The sequence below is a fragment of the Phascolarctos cinereus genome, unplaced genomic scaffold (genome assembly GCF_003287225.1).
Source record: "Phascolarctos cinereus isolate Bilbo 61053 unplaced genomic scaffold, phaCin_HiC Scaffold_2;HRSCAF=192, whole genome shotgun sequence".
NCBI lineage: Eukaryota > Metazoa > Chordata > Mammalia > Diprotodontia > Phascolarctidae > Phascolarctos > Phascolarctos cinereus.
This window is the reverse complement of record NW_027555625.1, coordinates 391,113,743-391,135,040: the sequence shown is the minus strand read 5'-3', so window position 1 is coordinate 391,135,040 and position 21,298 is coordinate 391,113,743. Positions and strand designations below refer to the sequence as shown.

Sequence of the window (21,298 nt, the reverse complement as noted above, 5' to 3'; positions counted from 1 at the left end):
TTTCCTCTCTAATTTTCATATATATATATCTTGGTTCTTCCAACTTAGTTTTATTATGAGCTGATTTAGGATAATGATCATGTTATCGTCATGGTATTTGTCATAATGCCTTCAGTTTTGGACGTGCTGTAGACACTTAATAAATGTTTGTAGACTTGTCAGTGTTTGCCAAGGTTTTTTTCTTATTTTGTTTTTAACTAGAAGTATGATTTCATTAATGTTTGGAAGCTTCTTCTGAGGAACCACATCTGCCTAGTGCAGATTGGAATCTGGGACTGCAAGTGCCTAACTCTGCATTTCAGAGTTGTCTCTGTAGTTGACCTTAACTAGTCTTATTTTTTTTTAATTTATTTTTAGTTTTCAACAATCACTTTGATAAGTTCTTGAGTTTTAATTTTCTCCTCCCTCCCGGCCTCCTTTCCCAAGACAGCGTGCAATCTAATGTAGGCTGTACATATACATTCCTATTAAACATATTTTCACAATAATCATCTTGTAAGAAGAATTAGAACCAATAGGAGGAACCACAAGAAAGAAGAAACAAAACAAGAAAAAAAAAGGGCAAATAGTATGCTTCGATCTGCATTCAAACTCTATAGTTCTTTCTCTGGATTTGGATAGTATTTTCCATCATGAGACTTTTGGAGAGGTTTTAGGTCCTTGCATTGCTGAGAAGAGCTAAGTCTGTCAAGGTCATTGCACAACGTGGCTGTTACTGTGTACAACATTCTCCTGGTTGTGCTCTAGTCTTTTTAAGAATAATATGACTCCTCTTGTTTAAAATGAATATCTAGCTGCTTTGTTTAGAAGTAGAAATGAATAAAATGTAAAACTTAATAATTGTCTAGCTGGCCAGAGTTTCTGTCAACTTTTTCAGTTACTTAAAAATTTAATCATTTGAAGAGTTGTGTTCTAGAAAAATCTAATAAATTAAGTGTATTTAAAACTTATATGTTGTGGGTTTACTTTTAGACTTCAGTGCCTAGCAGCAAATCATCTGGTGACCTTGTTGATCTACTGTTTGATGGCACTAGCCAACCAACAGGTAAGCTTCATGGTTACTTTGGTTTTTTCCTCACTAAAAAAACTTTCGTCACAGAACCTGACCCCAATAAAAAACGTATCGTATCACTTTTAAACAACTGGGAAGAAAGTTGTTAAAATGGTATTTCTGAAAATGAGGTTGTGTAATATGTAATGGAAGCAGCATTAAATTAGGAATAAGGAAGACTTTTCTTCTGTTGTCCCCACTCTGTCCTTGTCACTGTGGTCAAGTCATTGAAACTTTACAAGCATCAGTTCCTTTTGTAAAACAAAGAGATTGACTACATGTTCTCAGTCAATATTTTGTAATTCAAATATTTCATGATCCTATAAAAAGAAAGGTAGAAAAGACAGCTGTGCTTAAGGCAAGGGATTGCGGGGGGGGGGGTGAGAGAGAGACAGAGAGAGAGATTGACTACTCATCTGAAGTTCTGTCATGATATTAACTGATTATATGTAAAGGAAAGGCTAACTATTAAGTGATCACATCTCTCTCAGTGCTTGTACTACCTGTAATTTATGCCACTGAGTTGCCATGTAGCATATGACATATGACATAGATCTGTGAACTTAAAGGTGTAGCTGCCCTTCCAGATTGCAACCCTGCCATATTTTCTCATTGATTTTTGTCTATCATTTCATACATCCTCCATGTACTATCTATGAGACAGAAGAATTTGTTTAGTCTTTAATATTGTCCAGCCGGTTAACCCCTGCCTTTTCTACATGACCAGCCCACTTCTTTTTTTCTGGTCACATATGTCCTTGATGAATATTTTATGCCATTGTGATCATTATTATGGAACATTAGCATGCTACAACTTAACTTTCGTACACCTTTCTTTGCCCCAAATGTTTTTCTGTTTCTCTTTGGGTCTCCTGCATTTTGATTTTTCTGTGGGCTTGGTGTTCTGTGATAGCCACATTGTATCACTGGTAGAGTATTGCTGTTTAAAAGATGTGATTTCATGGCAGGAATCAACTTGGGAATCTTTGAAAATGCTATACAATTTCCCAAGTGCAGTCCAGCCCACTTTGCTCAGTCGTGGGCCTAGCTCTTCATTGTCTGTCTTCAACACTTGTCCAAAATAATACTAATGGGGCAGCTAGGTGGCGCAGTGGATAGAGCACCGGTCCTGACGTCAGGAGGACCTGAGTTCAAATCCGGTTTCAGACCAAACACTTTATACTTACTAGCTGTGTGACCCTGGGCAAGTCACTTAACCCCAATTGCCTTAAAAAAATTAAAATTAAGAAAAAACAAACAAAATAATACTAATTCATCCACAGACACACTCATTCAATGTTATTGCCTGCATAATATGCATTTTTCCTTGTTTTCATTTTCATTGCATGATTACTAGGCCAGTCTCTTTTGAGTGGATAGAATGTCATTGAGGAAACCTTGTAGAACTCCTTAGCTTGACGTATCTACAAACAGGAATATTTAGAAATTTAGGGTAGCCCTTTATGACGTGACAGACACATTTGGTGTCTCCCCATTTTATTCTTTGCTTAAGCAGCATTAGTTATCAAAGGATTGTTGAATAGTTATCTTTGTAATCAGAGCTCTCAAGTAATCTTCTGTATGATCTCAATATGAATAGAGGACATCTTGTTGGAGGAAACTTCAAGCTTGATTTGCTCAGTTTAGTCAAGTATTTACCTTGCTACTACTATCTTTTATGTATGTTTCCTGTTCACAACAAGATCTAAATCCTTTGAAAGTAGGAGCCATACCTCCTCATAGACTTACAGATTTAGAACCAGAAGGGGCTTCAGAAGTCATCTAATCCAGCCTCCTGCTAGTTTGCATCCTCAGTACCTAGCATAGTACTCTGTGCATTATATGTTTGTGGGTAAAATAACTTTAAAAAAATAAAGCTTATTATAAAATCACTTTTTAGAAGATTTCATTCCGATGATTTTAAAGTAATCCTGCTCTAGATAACATTAGTGTTATGTTCAGCTTATATATGCTCAATAGAATTTGTCACTGAGACCACATTTGTCCCTTTCTAGTTTTTCTGAATTGACTTGGAGAGAGGATAATGCTTTTCTTCATAAAGCTGCCTAACCATTGAGCTCTTTCTGCTTTAGGAGGATAAAGTACTAGGTTCTGCCTGTTTTATTGCTCCTCCATAGAATTGTAATTTCTTTTGGCTCTTTGAACTTGAGGCATTGTTTAGAAGGCATGGCAAGTTTTTGTTCAGTTTGGAGGAAGGAGGCCCACCGATACTATTTCCTCAGTCTGTGTAGGTTTTTTTCAGTACATGGAGATAAAATCTTAACTTTCATTCTAAATCTCTACTATATCTAAGTGTCCTTTGTGTGCGTGTGTGTGTGTGTGTGTGTGTGTGTGTGTGTGTTTTTAACTTTTTTTTTTTTTTAGTGAGGCAATTGGGGTTAAGTGACTTGCCAAGAGTCACACAGCTAGTGAGTGTTATGTGTCTGAGGTTGGATTTGAAGTCGGGTCCTCCTGACTTCAGGGCCAGTGCTCTATCCACTGCACCACCTAGCTACCCCTTTCATATATTTTTAAAACCTTGAAAATTTGATTTCAGGAAAATTATTCTTTTTTAAGATTGTGTGTATGATTGTAGTACAATAAATTACTGTTTTGGTGAAGACAGGTCAACAAGTAAAACTCCTAATGCAAAGCAAATATTTTGCTAAGTCTGCTTTAAATACATGTTAAGTAAAATTCAGACAGCAAGAAGAAAGATGATAGGATAAAGAAAGAGATGAATAATCTTCCAAAGTAGACTGAATGCTACAATTTGAATACAGTTAATATTTAAAGCAGATTTGAGCTAAACAGTTTTCATTCTGGTTAAGTGGAAGACATAACTGAAGGTATTTTCATTCATAAACCTGGCCTGTTTGCATTAGAAAGTCTAGGTTCCCATCTGTCCTTCTCTCTGCTTCTGCCTTTTTGTTTCTTCATGTTCATACCCTAGATAGATATAGATCTAAAATTATTAAACATTATTAGTTTGGCAACCCTAAAGAATTCTTAAATATTTTAGCCTATGATTCATTTTCCTTCTTTTGGGTGTGCTTTAAGTTTGAGTTCTCTCCTTATATAGATATATAAAATTATTAAATTGAAATTTATCTTTAATACAGAATTAGTGTCACAAAGTAGCAACTATTTTGGACTTCCTGGATTGAAGTGTTAAACAGCTTCTTTCACGTAACCTCTGGTGTATTTGTGATAGAGCAATCCTAGGAAGGTCAGTTGGATGAACATAACCTTCATTACGTTGAACAGAGAGAGTTTTAAGCACCAACATGCTTCCTTTCTTTGGCAAGAAACCTTTGAGCAGCTTTCTTCCTCAAGTACCAGCAGTTTGACCAGTTAAATAGAAATCATTATTAATATAGTGAGATATGGTGGCAGAGAAACCATAGTTCAAGTTATGTCAACTTTTTTCCCTAATACTTAGTGAAAGTTTGAATAGAATCTCTAAATTCTCACATTAAGCAAAATGAAAGAATTGTCTTAGAAATTACGTATAAGACCCTTTTCTTGTTTTTTCAGTCTTTCTTAAATCCAGTTTGTCACATGAGAAAATTTATCAGTTGCCCTGGATCTCTGTTTAAATGCTTTAATAATATACAAACAGTTTCAAATTGACTTTACTATTGAAAAAAGATTCACCTATGTATCTGAAGGTGTGGAAAGTTGTCACATTAACATTGCTGTGTGGGATGCCATTTGGGTGCTGTTTAGCAGATGTGCCTATACTTATACTTGTGCCATCCTGCAGGTAATAAGAGCATGAACTGTAAAAGCTAAGTAGATATGGCATCTGTGCTGCTTACAGATGACTATCTCCTTTGAGGAAAAAAAGAAAAATTTTTCTGTTTTAGAGGGGTTTTCATACTTGTTAGCATCTTTGAGAATACCTATGGTAAAACTGTTATAAAATGTTCCACTGAGTTTAAAACAAGACTGACACCCAACCATTCATCAAGATTCATTACTAGATGCCATGAAAACTTTCTGATATTGGGATGTTTTCATGTGTAACTATGTCGTAGGGATATTTTGGTGGCTTTTATAGATGGCAGATAGCAAGCATCAGATATGGAAAGGGGAACCTCTTTTACTTTTACTGAATATATCACATTTCCTTCAAAAACAGTTCTGAAGGTCCCTCTTAACTAACTAAAGCACTGATCCATAGAATGCCCTCATATAAGATAATTTATATGCTTGGTGGTGTTCAAAAGAAAAAATATACTCAGTACAAATTTGGGAGATGCCCATTAAAGCGTGTTGGCTTATGGATTCAAGGGGGAATTATAGGTTACTGACGTACTTTTCTCTTATAAAAAAGAGAATAATATAAAATCCTCTTATCAACCTCATAAAATTACAAAGTATCCAAAAATTAGTTTTCATTATATCTATGCCAAGGATTTTTTAGTAATGAATAATTTAGAGATTTAAATACATACTTAAGTGCATATCTGTAGTGAAACCCTTAACAAAACCAAGACTTAGAATGAAGTTGTTTACATGAATATTAATATTAAACACCTAGTGCATTCTCAGGTTACCGACTCAAAAATCAGGTGTTCCTGCAATAGACAGTTTTATTTTAGCCATCAGTTTTAATATGTAGCTGATGAAAATACTTCTCAAAGTAGGTGTTATTTACTCTGTATTTTAAACATCATGTAGTTTGGCTATATTTTTCCTTTGTATAACAGGGTTGTGAAAAAAGACATGTTACCAGCTGGTGATTGTAAATAACCTTCTTGCTGCCCTGAGAAGGCAGATGGAAATGGTTCATTTATAATGACAGCTCTCATGTGGGAATCTTGAAGGATAGCTCATGTTGTGAAGTTTAACAGTCTTTCACATGCATTTGATTTGTGATAGACCAATATATATACTTTCTGCATAGAGTATGGGAACATTTTTTCTTATCAACAAAGAATGTGAGGGGTCAGAAGACAGCTTTTAAAATTCTCTTCAAAGAAATTAGCAGGGACAACCCAAGGAATTTAAAAATGTTGGTGGCTTTAATCATTTTTATGTGAATTATACCACACGTGTGGGTAAAAGGTAGATTTCCCAGGCAAGTGAGGAAATTTGACTGAAACGTAAGAGGTTTTGGTTTCAAAACTTTGAAACATCAAACTTAAGGTAGTATTTGTTTTGTTGAGCCTAAACAGAATCGTAATTGGACTGAATGCACTTGATAATTATGAGGTGAAAGAGATATCAGCTGTCCTTTTGAGGTGATGATGGCCCTTTCCTATAAAAGGTAGTCCACTTGGGCTTCCTCTAACGCATTTGATTTGGGCAGTTGTTTTATGGTATAGAAGGTGAGGAGATACTTAGAGTCTACAACAAATGCCTTTTATGGATGGCCTTTATGTAAAAGGTGGAAAAGTGTAATGAACCAAGTGGATTACTCAGGGCTTTAATTTAGGACATGGGAGCATTTAAATTTAAAGTCCACAGTTTGAGGGGAGCTGGTGCTTAAGTGAAAATACATTGTGTTTGGCCATCATTTGGGGAAATTGAAAACAGTTCTCCTCTTCACATTTGTTAATATAAAACAGTGTGGTACAGTGGGGAAAGTGTTGACTTTGGGGTTGCAGGACCTGGATTTGGAGCCTTTCTTCCACTTCCTCCCTGTGACATTGGGCAAGTCACTTAGCTTTTCTGAGCTTTAGTTCCTCCTGTAAAATGAGGGGATGACCCCTAACATCTCCCATCTCTAAATCAGTGATCCTATGGAATCATAAAAACACAGTTCCTGTCATCCAATAATAAATCTGTTAGTTTAAATTGGTTATTTTCCTTGACCTATATTCGAGTTTGTTTTTTTAAATTACTGTTAAATTAATGTAAACAAATTGGATTAATTTATGGATCAGGTTAATTTACTAATTAATTAGCACATAATGTAATGCATGTGCAAGTACTGGGAAAACTAAGGTAGTAATGACATTATGCTTTGAAGACTATATATATAAAGTACAGAAATGTGACTCCAGCTTTGATTTAATATCTTTTAGGAGTTTAGTTGTAGTTGATGCTAGATCCCATTTGGGGGAGGGAGAAAGGTATTTGTTATGCCTGCTGATAGCTGAGTACAATAAAATGGCATTAAAAAGGAATACAAGTACACATGTATCAGAAACTGAATTGTTCCTTTCATTACTGCTGGCCATTTATTAAAAAGGGGAGATGGTTCTAGTTTAATTAACCCAGTTGAGTGTAGCAGATGGGGCAGAATGTCTTGCAGCGATAAGACAATTCAGAAATGGCACCAGATGTTGGAAGTTGTCCCTGGTGGTGTTTGAGTGCAGCACAGATGTTCCAGTCCCACCTGGCTAGTTTCTAAGCACTGCAGGCTAAGCAGCTGTGATGTAACCTATATAATGTACGCATAACACTAAAAGCACAATAATTGAGCTGCTGCTACGTCTAAGGTTGTGACTGTTATGAGGTGAATTCTTTGAGGACAAACAAAAATAAGGGCAGCCATTTCAGAATTTAGGTCAGCCGATTAGAAAGTTTAAAACAGAAATGGAGAAAGAAATGTTCACTATAATAGTGTAACTTGAAAGGATACATTTCAGTTGAAACTGTTGCTAGAAATTAAATTTGGCACAAATTTACAAACAAGAATTTTAAAAATTAGGTGTTGCATTATTTGAGCTATATATTTATAGATTTGTGATTTGGACTCTTTTTTTTAAGTACTTTAGTTTTAAAATGAGCATCACTTTGCCCTTGAAACATCAGAAAAATGAATCCTGATATTTTTAAGGTTAACATTTTGACAATATGTGGACCAGAATTTTCGTGCTAAAAATTAATCTCCCTGAAGCATTAGGGCTTTGATATTCCCCATTTGTTATGTGTTTTGGTTTTTAACCCAATCAGATTCCGATTTTAATAGCAGAATAATTTCACCTTTTTATGGCATCCCTAGCTTGGTGGTTTTTTTTTTAATGTAATGACTTTAACACCCAGAATGGTGCATTTTATTTCACGAGAAATAGAATTGAGTGGCACTAGTTACTTAGGAGAACCATTGTGGTGTCGTGCAAACTAATGTTGGTTAACTCTTGCTTTTAAGCATTATGGGGAGAGGGGTCTGTTTTTTTTTTTCTATTCTAAAAATGAAGATCTTAAGAATGGCTTTGGAATTACTGCCTCTTATTTGAAGGTAATGTTTACTTTTTCTCTGGCCATAATTTCCAGGCGGATCAGCTGATCTGTTTGGAGGGTTTGCTGACTTTGGATCAGCTGCTGCATCAGGAAACTTCCCTTCACAAGGTATGATAAGAGTTTATTGACTATGTCACTAAAGGGTTAAGTTAAAGAATTTTTTTCCTTTTTAAATTCCCCCTCAGAGTTTTGGTTTTTTTTCCATCTCTTGTATGTGTGACTTCCTGTTCGCTCATAAGCGCATTTAGGATGAAAAGTAAAATTTGGCAAATGATTCATACTGTTGTACTGTTGAATAAATCTCTTATTTATAAAAATGCCTTTTGGTTTGGAGAAAAATTGTAATTCAGGTCAGTTGCCTTTTCTTGGAATTACTGAGTGTCAAGTTATACATAATATCCTCATTTTGGGAGCAGTGGAGGAGTCAAATCAAGCATTGAAGTCCAGTCCGTGTTTATGCCAGCCTTGTGGTTGTGGTGTAGTTTAGAAGGTAGTCTCTTTTTGTCCAGAAGAACTCTCAGATAAATCAAGACTGATATGAACTGCTGAGCTCAAACTCTTTAATAATTTAGCTATTTAAATAAATTACTACAAAATATAACTGTCTAGGCTGAAACTTCATGATGCAGGAACCTTAAAATAGCCCTAGAATGTTTTGAGAACCTCTTTTTGACGTCCCAAAAGGAGGAAGTGGTGATACAAGGCTGCCGTAGTAGGTCCCTTTCTAAGTCTGCTTAGAGAAAGAAAGAGATGCAGCTGTCCGAGGAGAGGGCAAGGAATAAGCAGTGAAAAGAAGGGGCAAACAGATATGGAGATGGTTTAAATATTTGTTTAAAGATGTGTCCTAGTAAAATCTTTATGAAAGATTGTTCTGCTTTTTAGTAATGGTCTAATGACCTAGACTCTTTACCAAAAAATCCTTTTAAAGTTGCAGTATGCTTTTTTTTTTCAGTTTGCCCCTCTTTTAAACCCATAATTGGCCATGCAGATATGAGAAGATTCCTGAGTTAGATACAGAATTCCTTAGTTTGAGATGTAATTTATGTGTAACATAAAGTAAATTACATGTTTCTTTATTCTCCAAAGTAGCTGCTTCAAGCAGAGGTAGTAACTGCTGTCCAGAAACATAGGTTAGTGGGAAACCAGAGCTTTTGATTTATTACTTCAATGTTTCATTGGCAATTATGATTGAGTCTACAACCAAGAGTCAATAGACTTCAGTTCATGAAAATCAAAATGAACAGAAAAAGTGTCTTAAGCCCCCCTTTAGTTACAATATTTAAAGTTCTAATATACGTGACCCTGTCTGCCGTGTACATCATTTGAATATGTACATAGTTTAAATGATAACGTTTGTTTACCTGTGTGAGTATGATTGATCTAACCTGATCAGCATTATGCAAGGGGCAGAGACTTGTGAAGTGATCAATCATTTCTGAATAATAAGAGCCCCACTAGAAATATTTCTCTTGATTAATCAGCTTTGGTAAAATTTTATAAACAGGCAGCAACTTTTGCCCTTTCCACTCCCCATTTTCCAAAACATACTTTAGTCAAATAAGTGGAGAATTAGCACCTTCAGTGTTTACTTTATCCATCTAGATTACCGAAAATGGGTTTAAAGTTTTAATATGTGGTACTGGTTGAAATATCCCAATACAGTCCCTTTTTTGTAGAAGAGATCAAAGACTAGCTTTAGTGAAGGCCCTGAGGTAATGGATTTCTTGAATTAAATTGTTAAAGTGCTTGGGGGCTGCAAATGAATTCATTTCTCAAAGGTTTATTTACTTTTAATAGTCTCATGTACAGCTCACTTGTAGAAAGTGTAGACTATGGTGTTTGGAACAGTTAAATACCTTTATTTTAAGAGAGAGTTAAGAAAAATTTGCTGTCTACTTACTGAAAGGAGAAAGGTGTTCCCTTAGTTATTATGCGTTTGCCCACAGCAGATCTTAACTGTGAATTAAATGTTCCATACAAAGCTTTATTTTCAGCTTTAAAACTATAAATCTATTTTAAAGGAACAGTTTTTTTAATTTGCTTTTTTTAATGTTGCCTCTTGAAAGATTTTCTCTAAAAATTGATACTGCAACCAAGTTAAAGCAAGAAACAGGATGAGTTAGCATTGCTACCACATCATGACTTGGTGCAAAATGTGCTAGCGTTGAAGAAATGGCCAAGTAAGTTAGAAGGTGCTATAGATAGTCTGAATACTCTTAATTTTACTGGTTTCTTTGTCTTGTTATTCTGTTATTTTGTTCCTCTATTAATTGAATTTCATTAACTTAATGGTGTTGTTTTAGATGTTCTAAATAGCTTGGTTTCCTAGAGAGTCAGTCCTATGAAATATCAATAGTTTTTCAAAGCATTTGTTGCCTCTTACCAGGCGCTCGCTCTCTCTCTCTCTCTCTCTCTCTCTCCCTCTCTCTCTCTCTCTCTCTCTCTCTCTCTCTCTCTCTCTCTCTCTCTCTCTCTCAATACTGGTATTCCCTGGAAAAAGTTCAGTCATTTTAGAACTGACTGAAAAATCTCTTCTTCCTTTTTGACAATCTCAGCCTGCACACACCATTATCATCTAGCTAGAAGCACTTTTAGTTTGTAAACTTGGCTGAAGGGAACCTCTTTCACTATCATTTCAGAAGTGTGTCACCTGAAGACCTGTCAAACATAGATTTTACTTTCTATGTAAGAGTTTCTTTTTTTTTTTTCATTGCTACCTTGTTAAAACTCATGGAATATTTATGAGAGAGAAGGAAGTCCAGATGGAGATTGTACCTGCAGATGTTAATCTGGATGGACACAAATCAGCTCTCATTTGTTTCAGTTCACAGAGTGTTGCATCTGTTCTGTGCCTTTCAAAAAGTCTCTTACCTTTCTTCTCTCCCCACTGCCTTCCCCTACTAGGTTCAGCAACAAGTGGGAATGGAGACTTTGGTGACTGGAGTGCCTTCAACCAAGCTTCTTCTGGTCCCATGGCTTCTAGTGGAGAGCTTTTCAGTAGCCCCTCCCAGCCAACTGTGGAACTCTTCAGTAGCTCACAACCAGCTCTGAGTCAGCCTCCAGCAGCCTCAAATACTTCAGATCTGTTTGATTTAATGGGCTCCTCCCAAGGAACCATGACATCTTCCCAAAGTATGAATTTCTCTATGATGAGCACTAATACAGTGGGCCTTGGTTTACCCATGTCACGATCACAGGTAAGTCCAGTCCCACCTGTGCTTTGTCTCTTCACCCCTCCCCCCAGAAGAAAAGAAAAGTCAGCAGCTCAGGAGATATTGAATCATCTTCTCTGTATTTTCAACTTAATGAAACTAGTGTGTTTTTCAGTTTTCCAAACTAAGAATGTTAATGTAAAGGTGGTTTAGAAGGTAATGAACTCATTTTGAATGAAGAAGCATACTGAGGCATGCCACTTTTGATGGAAAAAAATGAAAGTAATTTCATTCTATTTATACATCACATACATAACATACACTAAAATTTTCCACTGTGTTCTTAAAAACCAAAACTTAAGTGGATCATCATTATCTCTCTGAGGTGTTAAAATTAATTTTGAGGACAAGTTTATTTTTAAAATATTTATAATAATTTAGAAAATATTTTCTCCAAATGGTATCATGCAAGTGAACATTCATCTCATGGATTGAGTCTACCATATATTGGTCAACTCTTTGTTTATTTAGCTGTTTCTCTTTCAGAATTTCTTAGGTCATTTATGTGAATGAAGTGAAAATAGAAGGTTTAGGAGGGTTGTTTTTTCATTTTTTATTCATATATATATATATATATAAAATACACACACACACATATGTTACTACATCAAGAATGATTAGTTTTGAAATAAGTACAGGCTAAGAGGTTGGTAACATTTGAGTGGGAAACTTGATAATTTTATGACTTTGGCTCTTGAGCAAATGTTTTTGTGATGCTGACTACCAATTTCAGTGTCCAGGTTTTACTCCTCCAAGTATTAGGATACAGGAAGAGAACAAAGAACATAAAGAGGTGACCGCTGCTGGATACAGAAATTGAACTGAAAAAATAAATTACAATGCTGGGTGGTAGGAAATAGGACAAGGAAGGTGGGACGGTGCTGAAAAAGACCTCACCAACAGGATAGAGAACATTCTCTCTCTGTGAGCAAACAGGTTTTTTTTCTGGAACCACATAAAACCTCTCCCAAGCACACAGTCTCCTAAACTTTTTGCAGTGTGAATTAAAGCTAAATGTCAGTTCTGCATTAATACCTGTGTCTTTTATATTTTTAGGTATATTTTCCCTATTGTCTTCCTACCTTTCTGTCTCAGACTGGTCTCTAAGGATGACCTCCTTTCCCTTGAATTAATTACAGAAAAATATAATAGATGCATTCAGAGCACCATATATATTTCTCACCCTTCTTATTTTAAAGGGGAATAATTAGGTTACTTTTTGAGAACACACCTAAGTTAAAGTTCATATTTTCATGAAAAACATTTTCTTAAAGTATGGCACACCCTGTAGCTGGTAGTAACCCTTGAGAGTACTCAATGTGTAGTAGAAAGGGCCTTGAATTAACTCACCATGAGAGGCAGACTACCCTGGACCTCAGTTTCTTTTAAAATGCAGGTTCTGGCCTAAGCCCCTCCCCTCACTAACATTGTGTGGTTCTTTGTGGATAGTCTCTTTAATCAACAGGTAATTTGGGTCATAAAGGTGGCATTTTCCACCAGAAATTAGCACACAAAGTTGGAACTGATTATTAATTTTGTAGTGTAGATGCAATTTTAAAATGTCATTAAAGAGGGAAAGATGAGTCAGAATCTTGATTTCAGGGCCAGCTTTGCTACTTCTTAGCTGGCAAACTTACTAACCTGTGCATGTCAGTTGCTCCCTTCTTACACTTGTAGCTTAAAAGGTTGATAAGGAAATTGCTTTATAAACTCCAAAGCTCTCTACGGATGTAAACTTTTAGAAAATTTACAAACTCACATAAAGCAGTTGTCATTGGTCTTTGGTTCCAGGGGCTTCATTTGAAAGTCTGACATAGTGGTGCTTTCTTTTTGACAAAACTACTACGTGATCCAACTTTCTGATTTTCCCATATAGTGTCGATGGAGAAGAGGCTTAGTTTTTAGAGCATTTTTCTTTTTTCCAGCCTTTACAAAATGTTAGCACAGTGCTGCAGAAGCCTAATCCTCTCTATAATCAGAATACAGATATGGTCCAGAAATCAGTCAGCAAAACCCTGCCATCTACGTGGTCGGACCCCAGTGTCAACATTAGCCTGGACAACCTACTACCTGGTCTGCAGCCTTCCAAACCCCAGCAGCCGTCTCTGAACACAATGATCCAGCAACAGAGTAAGTGACACTGACCCTTTCACCTTAACTTCGAATTGTTCCCTTCCCGTGCGTCTTTTACTCTACAATCCTCCTGCCAGCGCTGTGACTGGTTTCCATGTCAAAAACACTTCAGGCCATGAAGTCTCTTACTTTAATTGCAGAGCCAGCCCAGCTACAGTCTCTCCTAAAACACGGCTTCCCTTTGCTGCCACGTATTGTCTATTCCCATCACATTAAATGACTTCTTTTCCTGCTCTCACCTTGACAGCTTTTGTTAGTATGGACCCAGTAAGAGGTTAGGTAACAATGGTTACAGTGGGGCTCACGTGTTTTCTTCTTTCCCCTTCCATCTACAATACTGTTTGGGGAAAACTGGGCCAGGAGCCACAAAATAGCATCTGATTAGCTGGGAACAGAAGACTTCCAAGTTCTGCCTTTTCTACCAACTTTAGTTGTCTAGTTGTTTTCAATTGTGTTTGACTCTCTGTGACCCTATTTGAAGTTTTCTTGACAAAGATACTGGAGTGGTTTGCCATTTCCTTTTCCAGCTCATTTGATAGGTGAGGAAACTAAGGCAAATGGTGTTAAGTGACTTGCCCTGGGCCACACAGCTAGTAAGTGTCTGAGGCCAGATTTGAATTCACAAAAATGAGTCTTCCTGACTTTAGGCTGGATACTCTATCCACTGCGCCACCTAGCTGCCCTTACAAAGTATTTCCAAAGGAATTTTGTGTTTTTACTTTGGCTTCTTCCACTCTGCTTCTGTGTGGAAACTTTAAGACAATAAACTTTTTTCTTCCCATAGATATGCAACAGCCTATGAATGTGATGACCCAAAGCTTTGGAGCTGTGAACCTAAGCTCACCACCGAATATGATCCCTGTCCGGCCTCAGACCAATACATTGATGGGAGGACCCATGCCTGTGGGCATGCCTAGTGTGATGACTGGCACAATGGGCATTGCCTCTCTTGGAAATGCTCCTATGATGAACCAGGGAATGATGGGAATGAATGTGAACATGGGAATGCCAACTGCGGGGCTGGGATTGACAGGCACAATGGGCATGGGAGTGCCCAGTCTGGCCATGGCTTCTGGAACTGTACAACCCAAGCAAGATGCCTTTGCAAATTTTGCCAACTTTAGCAAATAAGAGTCTATAAAGAACCAGATTGAATGAAGGATTTTTAGCTGCAGAGAGGTGATGTTGGGGTGGAAAATGCTGATCAGTACCCTTTTCTTTTATCAATTACTAAAAATGAACCTGCATAAAAAAACCAAAAAGGCTTTTTTGTAAAAGTGAAATATCTAGTGTTCCAGATGGACAGGCCAGGGCACTTCAGACAAGGCAGTATAATTATTTTTTCCAATGAGCCTAGACCATGTTTTGTAGTGAGACCATCAGAAGCCTTTATAAATTACATAAGCAATTTCATTGTAATTTGTGGAAAGACTGAAATAGGGCTGAACAAATCTGTTTGAATCTCTAATTTTATACTTTTCTTTTACCTGATGAACTTGATTTTTCTGTCCCTGAATCGCCTTGTCATAATTGGACCCGTTGCTTTTCCTACCGCTTTTGAGTCCATAGTTGAAGTCATTCAAGTCTGATAATCTGTTTTTTATAAAAATATCTATTTTTGTCCAAAAAAAGGCTTACATATGTGATTATGGCTAAATCAGAGGTAACTGGAATGTATATACTTTTGCTAATGTTCCAGGCACACTGCTATACTATCCAAATTTTTATTATAACAAATCTTTTGAAGCAGTTGGTGATAGGTATGGAAGGGGCTTCTCCCAGTTCTCCCACTATAATTATCATTCAGTGGAGATCTGGGAGAAATGCTTTCTCTGGGGCTGTTGTACGGTTTCCTTTCCAAAAAGATCTCCAGCATCTTTTATTTTCAGTAGGCATTCTTTACAATTTGTAGTCATTGATGGGCAGGACTTCTTTCTGCTCTATCCCCATAGCCATTGGTTAACAGCAAAATTTGTCAGAGCAAAAATATTTATTTTTTTGGGCATCTTTTCAAAAAATAAGGTAAAAAGCCTTAATACATTTTTAAGTTAAATATAAATGTTTAAACCCAACAGTGTTGGTTTTTAGATTTTATACAATACTTGGTTTTGGTTTCGTTTTGTTTGTTTTTTGGTGTAAATATGGCATTTGCAAGCTGTGGTTCCAGTAGCGGGAGTTAAATATATATTATTAAAGGAGACCTGTAGCAGTCAAAGATTTTATTGATTTAATGGAAAATAAAGGAAATTAATTAAAAAAACATTTTTGTTTTCCTGCTATAATTCTGCATTAAGATCACATGAAAATCATGATTCTAGAGTTTGGAATGCAAAATGAATTGTTTTACCCACAAGTTGGGAATAATAATATTGAAAATAAACACTATAATATAGGTATCAAATTATTACCTCCCCCTCTTTATGTTGGATTTCTTTTTTATTAAATTGATAAAACTTTGTTCCCATTGTATTCATAATGTTCTGTTATACATAACATTAAAATATTCATTAAAATCATTGTTGAACCGCTTTTTCCTTCATTCTGTTTGACATTTGAGACTGTTTGGGGAAAAAATAATTATAATTTGGGCAAAGTAATTTTTATAAATAATTTAAAATTGTTTAATGACTTCTCTCCATCCTTTCCTATATGACTCTACTGTTAGGAATTAAAAATGAAGCAGCAAAGATAACCTGACCTGCTCCAGTCTTGCTAATGCTCCATCTACAACATTTCTAATTAGGCAGAAATTCATGTACTTCAGCTAAGTGGTAATGAAAAGTGATTCATTTGCTGAATAAGAGATGAGAGAGAGTGTAATTAGCTGACTGCGGTTTTTAATCTTTCAACAATTCAGTGTGTTTAAATTAGTTTCAAAGAATAGGAGCTTTCAAGTGTTGTTACTTCAAAGTAATCAAGCCAGGCTCTAGTGGTAGGGTAGGAGAACTCGTTGCTGATTTTTTTTTTAAATCCATAAATTGGAGGGGTGGGGGATCCGTTCCTTTTTTGTTTTTTTTGGTTAAGCTTTAGATTGACTATTGTTACACCTCCAACCTTCAGCAGCATGCAGTTGTCAGAGGAAGTAAGTTAAGTTTTTATTCCCAGATATCTCATACCCAAAAGAAACAGCATTTTCAGTAAGTCAGGTTTAATTGATTTAGAGAAAATATGCCATGTCTTTCTGAAAGACCTCTCCTGAGTCCAGAAGTAGACACATATCACATTTCAGTTTTTATGAACATGAAAATACCATTTGCTGGCTTTCTGTACCTTTCTTTTTTCTTAAATGTTATTGGCCCCACAGGACAAGAATTGCCACATGGGGTCAAACCCCATGATTTATACAATCCAGCATTCTGTTTTTGAAATTGGCATCAAGAAATATTTGGTGGCCTGTCTTCCCTGTTACCAGTCTTAAAAAGTCGAGCACATTCTTGCCCTCACCCCCCAAATTTCCAACAGCCATCTCTAGCTTCCAATTATAAATTGACATTCTTAGGACTTCTCATGATGTAGTGGGAAGGGAAGGGGCTAGACCGATTCAGGGTTTGGCTCCTCTCCTTTAAAATGAGGGAGTGAACGGGACAGAGTGAAGTTTGTCCCTTTCATTTCAGAATTTCTGTGCATTTATTTCAAGAAATCTCTTTCTTGAAAGTTCATCCTTTCATCTTCTACAACTTCTTGAAGTAATAATTAAATAAACTTATTACCTGCTGTAAGAAGTACTTTGTAACCTGAAGTTTTCAGGAATGCCTCTTCACTTGAACAAATCTCTTCACTTTATTGACCCCATTTGTGGTTTGACTTTGGTCCAAGTTGTTTCCAGACTAGAAGAACATACTTTTTTATCTGCCTTCATACAAGGAGTTCATACCAGTTCTCCTTGTCATTGTAGTTTACCTTTTCTAGACTTCTATTTCCCTTACATCTTCTCATTTGGTTTCAGTAACCATATGTCTTCAGAGTACTGTATTATGGAACTACCATGCTTTTCTGTGGGGCTGGAGACGAGAAGACCCGAGTTTAAAACTGACTTCAGACTAGCTGCATTGCTGCACAGTTCACTTAACCTCTGTTTGCCTCATTTTCCTCCTCTTTAAAAGAGGGTTAATAACAGCATATACCCCTCAGAGTTGTTGTGAGGAACAAAGGAGAAAGTAATTGTAAAATGCTTAGAACAGCACACGACACATATATGATAAGCGCTATGTAAATGTTAGCTATCGTTAAAGAGACCTCAGCTCATCTAGTCCAATCCTTTGTTTGACAGATAAATGAAAGTGGACCTAGAGAAGTAGTTAAATGGCTTGCTCAAGGTTACAGGAAATAGCATGGTACATTATAATGAAATATTACTGTGCTGTAAAAATGATATATGTGATGAATGAAGAGAAGCATGGAAAGACCTACATGAACTGATAACAGGAGATAAGCAGAGCCAAGAAAACAGTATATGCAGTGACTACAACAAAAATGGGAAGAGAGAAGATACGTCTGCACGTATCTCCCACTCACATTTGCAGAGGTGGGAGGTCCATTAGTGTACATTGCCCACGTTTTCAGACTTTGTCAACATATTGATCTGTTAGTACTCATTTCCTCTTTGTCTTTAGAAAGGTTCTATTATATGAAATGGCTCTCTGGGAGGGGGACGAGGACGGATATTGGAGGAAACTGATGTGAAAAAAATGAAACACCGATAAAACATTTTTAAAGACTTAATGACTCTCTAGCTGAGAGAAATTTTATTGAAAGGCAATACATTGTAGTGAAATATAAATGAATCACATGAAGATCCCGATGATCTGGGTTTGAATCTCAACTCGGGCGTAGTCTGGCATTGGTTAAGTCAAATTAAATGACTTGCCCAGGGTCACACAGCTAATAAATCTCTGAGGCAAGATTTGAACTCTGGTCTTCCTGAGTTCAGGTCTTCCCACACTCTGTTCACATAAATTTTCCATGTTAAAAATATTACCATGACAAGTTTCTGTTTCTTAAATGATTTTTTTTTAAAAAATCTTTATTTGGAATTAATCATCACTGCTCTCCAACTGTGTCGGTTTCATCTGTAAATCAGCAACTGTTTTGAAAGAAGTGGGGTTTTCTACAGGTTGTATTTATAGGTCAAATGCTAATCCTTGCCACTGCAAACTTACCAAGGCAATCATTTATGAATAAAGCATTTTGTAATATGAAAGAATGGTGTAAAGGAGCTATAATTTGTTAAATAAACCTTAAGTACTTGTTTGTAGAAAGGTAAAGTTCCCTATCTGGTGGAAATGTGTGTCAAGAACTTTTGTTCTTAGTTTCGTTCATGGGTCTCCATTTGGGGTTCTCTTGGCATGGATACTGGAGTGGTTTGCCATTTCCTTCTCCAGCTCATTTTATGGGTGTGGAACTGAGGCAAACAGGGTTAAGTGACTTGCCCAGGGTCACACAGTTAGCAAGTGAGACCAGAGTTTGAACTCAGAAAGATGAGTCTTCCTGCCTCTAGGCTGAACAGCTCTATCCACTGTGCCACCTAGCTGCCCTTGACTTGGGGTACATTAGGTGAAGTGTTATGTTCTGACCCTCAGGCTCAGGCATGATGATTTACATGTGGAATTTCTGCCTAGCTATTGGATATCAAAACCTAAATAATGCCTGATGATTACATTTTGAATACTAGTGACTTTTGCTCATGTGTTGCAATTGATGTGTAATAGATAAATGACTGATAGAGACTCAAATGTTCCAAGGTTCTATGATTTTATTACTGTAGGCACTCCCTTTATTAACACAGGTCACCACTCTATCTTACTGGGTGGTCTTGGGGTAGCAGAAAAAAAATCCATCACAAGAGACAGGTGATGAGCCTCCTCAGACTTAGCCGGACTAGTCCACTGACAGTCTGCCTTGGGCTTGTTTTCAAAGATTCTGCAGCTCAGTAGACCCTGTCAGAACATGGAATCTGTCGACCTAGCCCTTGGAAATTCAACTGTCACCTACTCTCCACTGCAATGAGGCAGTCAGTAGGACTTTGATGAAGGCTCCTGATCATGGAATGATGATTCCTCATTGGCTTTGAAAAACTAAAGAGTAAAGTGTCTGAACCACTTTGGCTTTTAAATGAACTAATATTCACATATTGGTGAATTGCAAAATTCTAAATGTCTTTTTTCATCCCAGTTTGATACTTTGTTCCTTGCTCTTGCTATGTGATCAGCCAATTTTTTTTCACTTATACATTTCTTTGATCACATCCTTTAAACTATTTCTTCGTAATTCAGTGTGTGGCAGATTGCTCACGCCCCGGTGTGCCTCCTCATTTTCCTTTGGGTGATCCTCAGACTGTATACCGTTCTATAACTCATAGCCAGGCAGCAGCGATGGAAGAATGTTGACATTTAAAAAGATAGGCTTCAAGAGAAATTGAGGAAATGTACCTCCATCCTCTCTTTGAAGAAGAGGGGAATTATGGGTATAGAATGTTGCATATACTTTATTAACTTTTTTTCCGTCTTTTTAAATCTTTGTTACAAGGGCTAGGCTGGGGAAGAGAGAATGGATATATTTGCGAATGATGGGAAACAAAAATATTAATGAGAATAAGATTTAGATAGATAGATAAATTATTTTTGTTTAATTATTTTTCAATCATGTCCAACTCTTCATGATGCCGTTTGGGGTTTTCTTGGCAAAGCTACTGGAGTGGTTTGCCATTTCCTTCTCCAGCTCATTTTACAGATGAGGAAACTGAGGCAAAGTCTCGTGTGTGTGACCCTGGACATGTCACCCTGCAGTGTGCTATTTCTGCAGCAGCCTCTGCCTTCCTTCAGCCCACAGCCCACAGCCCTCCCGCTCTTCCCTGATCCCCCCACTCCTGACAAGTGACATGATGTTTCCACAAAGCAGGCACCTGGGCTCCTGACACCTGCCCCAGCAGCTCAAGTTCACAATCTCAGCTTCCTGTGACCAGATCAAAGATGAGTTTCAGCTCCTACAAGCTCAGTACCACAGCTTGAAACTGGAGTATGACAAGCTGGCCAGTGAGAAGTAGGAGATGCAGCGTCACTGCATCGTGTATTAGGAGATGTCCTATGGCCTCAGCACTGAAATGCACAAACAGGCTGAAATCGTCAAGGCTCTGTGGAATTTGTGCTCAAGTCTTGGCCTACCTTTCACAAGAGCGCCAAAAGCGGGTGTTGGGGGCGATTGAGCCTGCCAGGCAGGTAACCGCTCTGGACTGAACTCCATCATCCGTAGCAGCTCCAGGCTCTGGCCCTGCCCCTGGCTTCTCTGCCCACAGGCCTGCAGCCTCCATTGCCGCCAGCTGTCAGCACAGGCACTGGCCACTTCTCCCTTTCTGCCCTGGGCTCTCTGGCCCACCTCTATAATAAGGACAGAACAGGCATGATGGGGATGCCCACCAGGACGACGACGGTAACAAGTCAGATTAGAAGCACAGCACGGGGTGGGGGGGGAGAGGCTTGGTATTGATGGCAGCTGCTGGAACCCTGGCACCTCAGTGCCAACTGGCTCATCTAAGATGTCACCCCCTGCCCCATAGCTTTGACCATTTCCCTGCCCCTGCTAGTCCCTTCCCCCTTCCCCTAAATCCCTTGGGGTATGAATGGGACTAGACTGGGTCGGAAGGGAATAAAACAATAAACCCACCTTAGCTCCAAGCACATGCCCCCCTTCCCTGTGCATCTATATAACT

At 37.4% G+C, this 21,298-nt stretch overlaps 1 protein-coding gene and 1 pseudogene across 2 annotated transcripts in view; both read left to right on the top strand.

The window, feature by feature from the left end:
* Nucleotides 1–16,109, top strand: part of CLINT1 (clathrin interactor 1) — a 65,200-nt gene extending 49,091 nt beyond the window's left edge. The window contains exons 8-12 of one of the 2 annotated variants that reach the window (XM_020992372.2): nucleotides 973–1,045; nucleotides 8,282–8,356; nucleotides 11,153–11,445; nucleotides 13,386–13,590; nucleotides 14,378–16,109. In XM_020992372.2, coding sequence (XP_020848031.1) covers nucleotides 973–1,045; nucleotides 8,282–8,356; nucleotides 11,153–11,445; nucleotides 13,386–13,590; nucleotides 14,378–14,724 — 993 coding nt within the window. In that variant the 3' untranslated portion in view covers nucleotides 14,725–16,109. The remainder of the gene's footprint in view (nucleotides 1–972; nucleotides 1,046–8,281; nucleotides 8,357–11,152; nucleotides 11,446–13,385; nucleotides 13,591–14,377) is intronic. The other variant, XM_020992373.2, reaches the window with a different exon arrangement.
* A 4,361-nt stretch (nucleotides 16,110–20,470) lies between these two features.
* Nucleotides 20,471–21,035, top strand: LOC110212294 (TLE family member 5 pseudogene; annotated as a pseudogene).
* The last annotated feature ends 263 nt before the right edge of the window (nucleotides 21,036–21,298 follow it).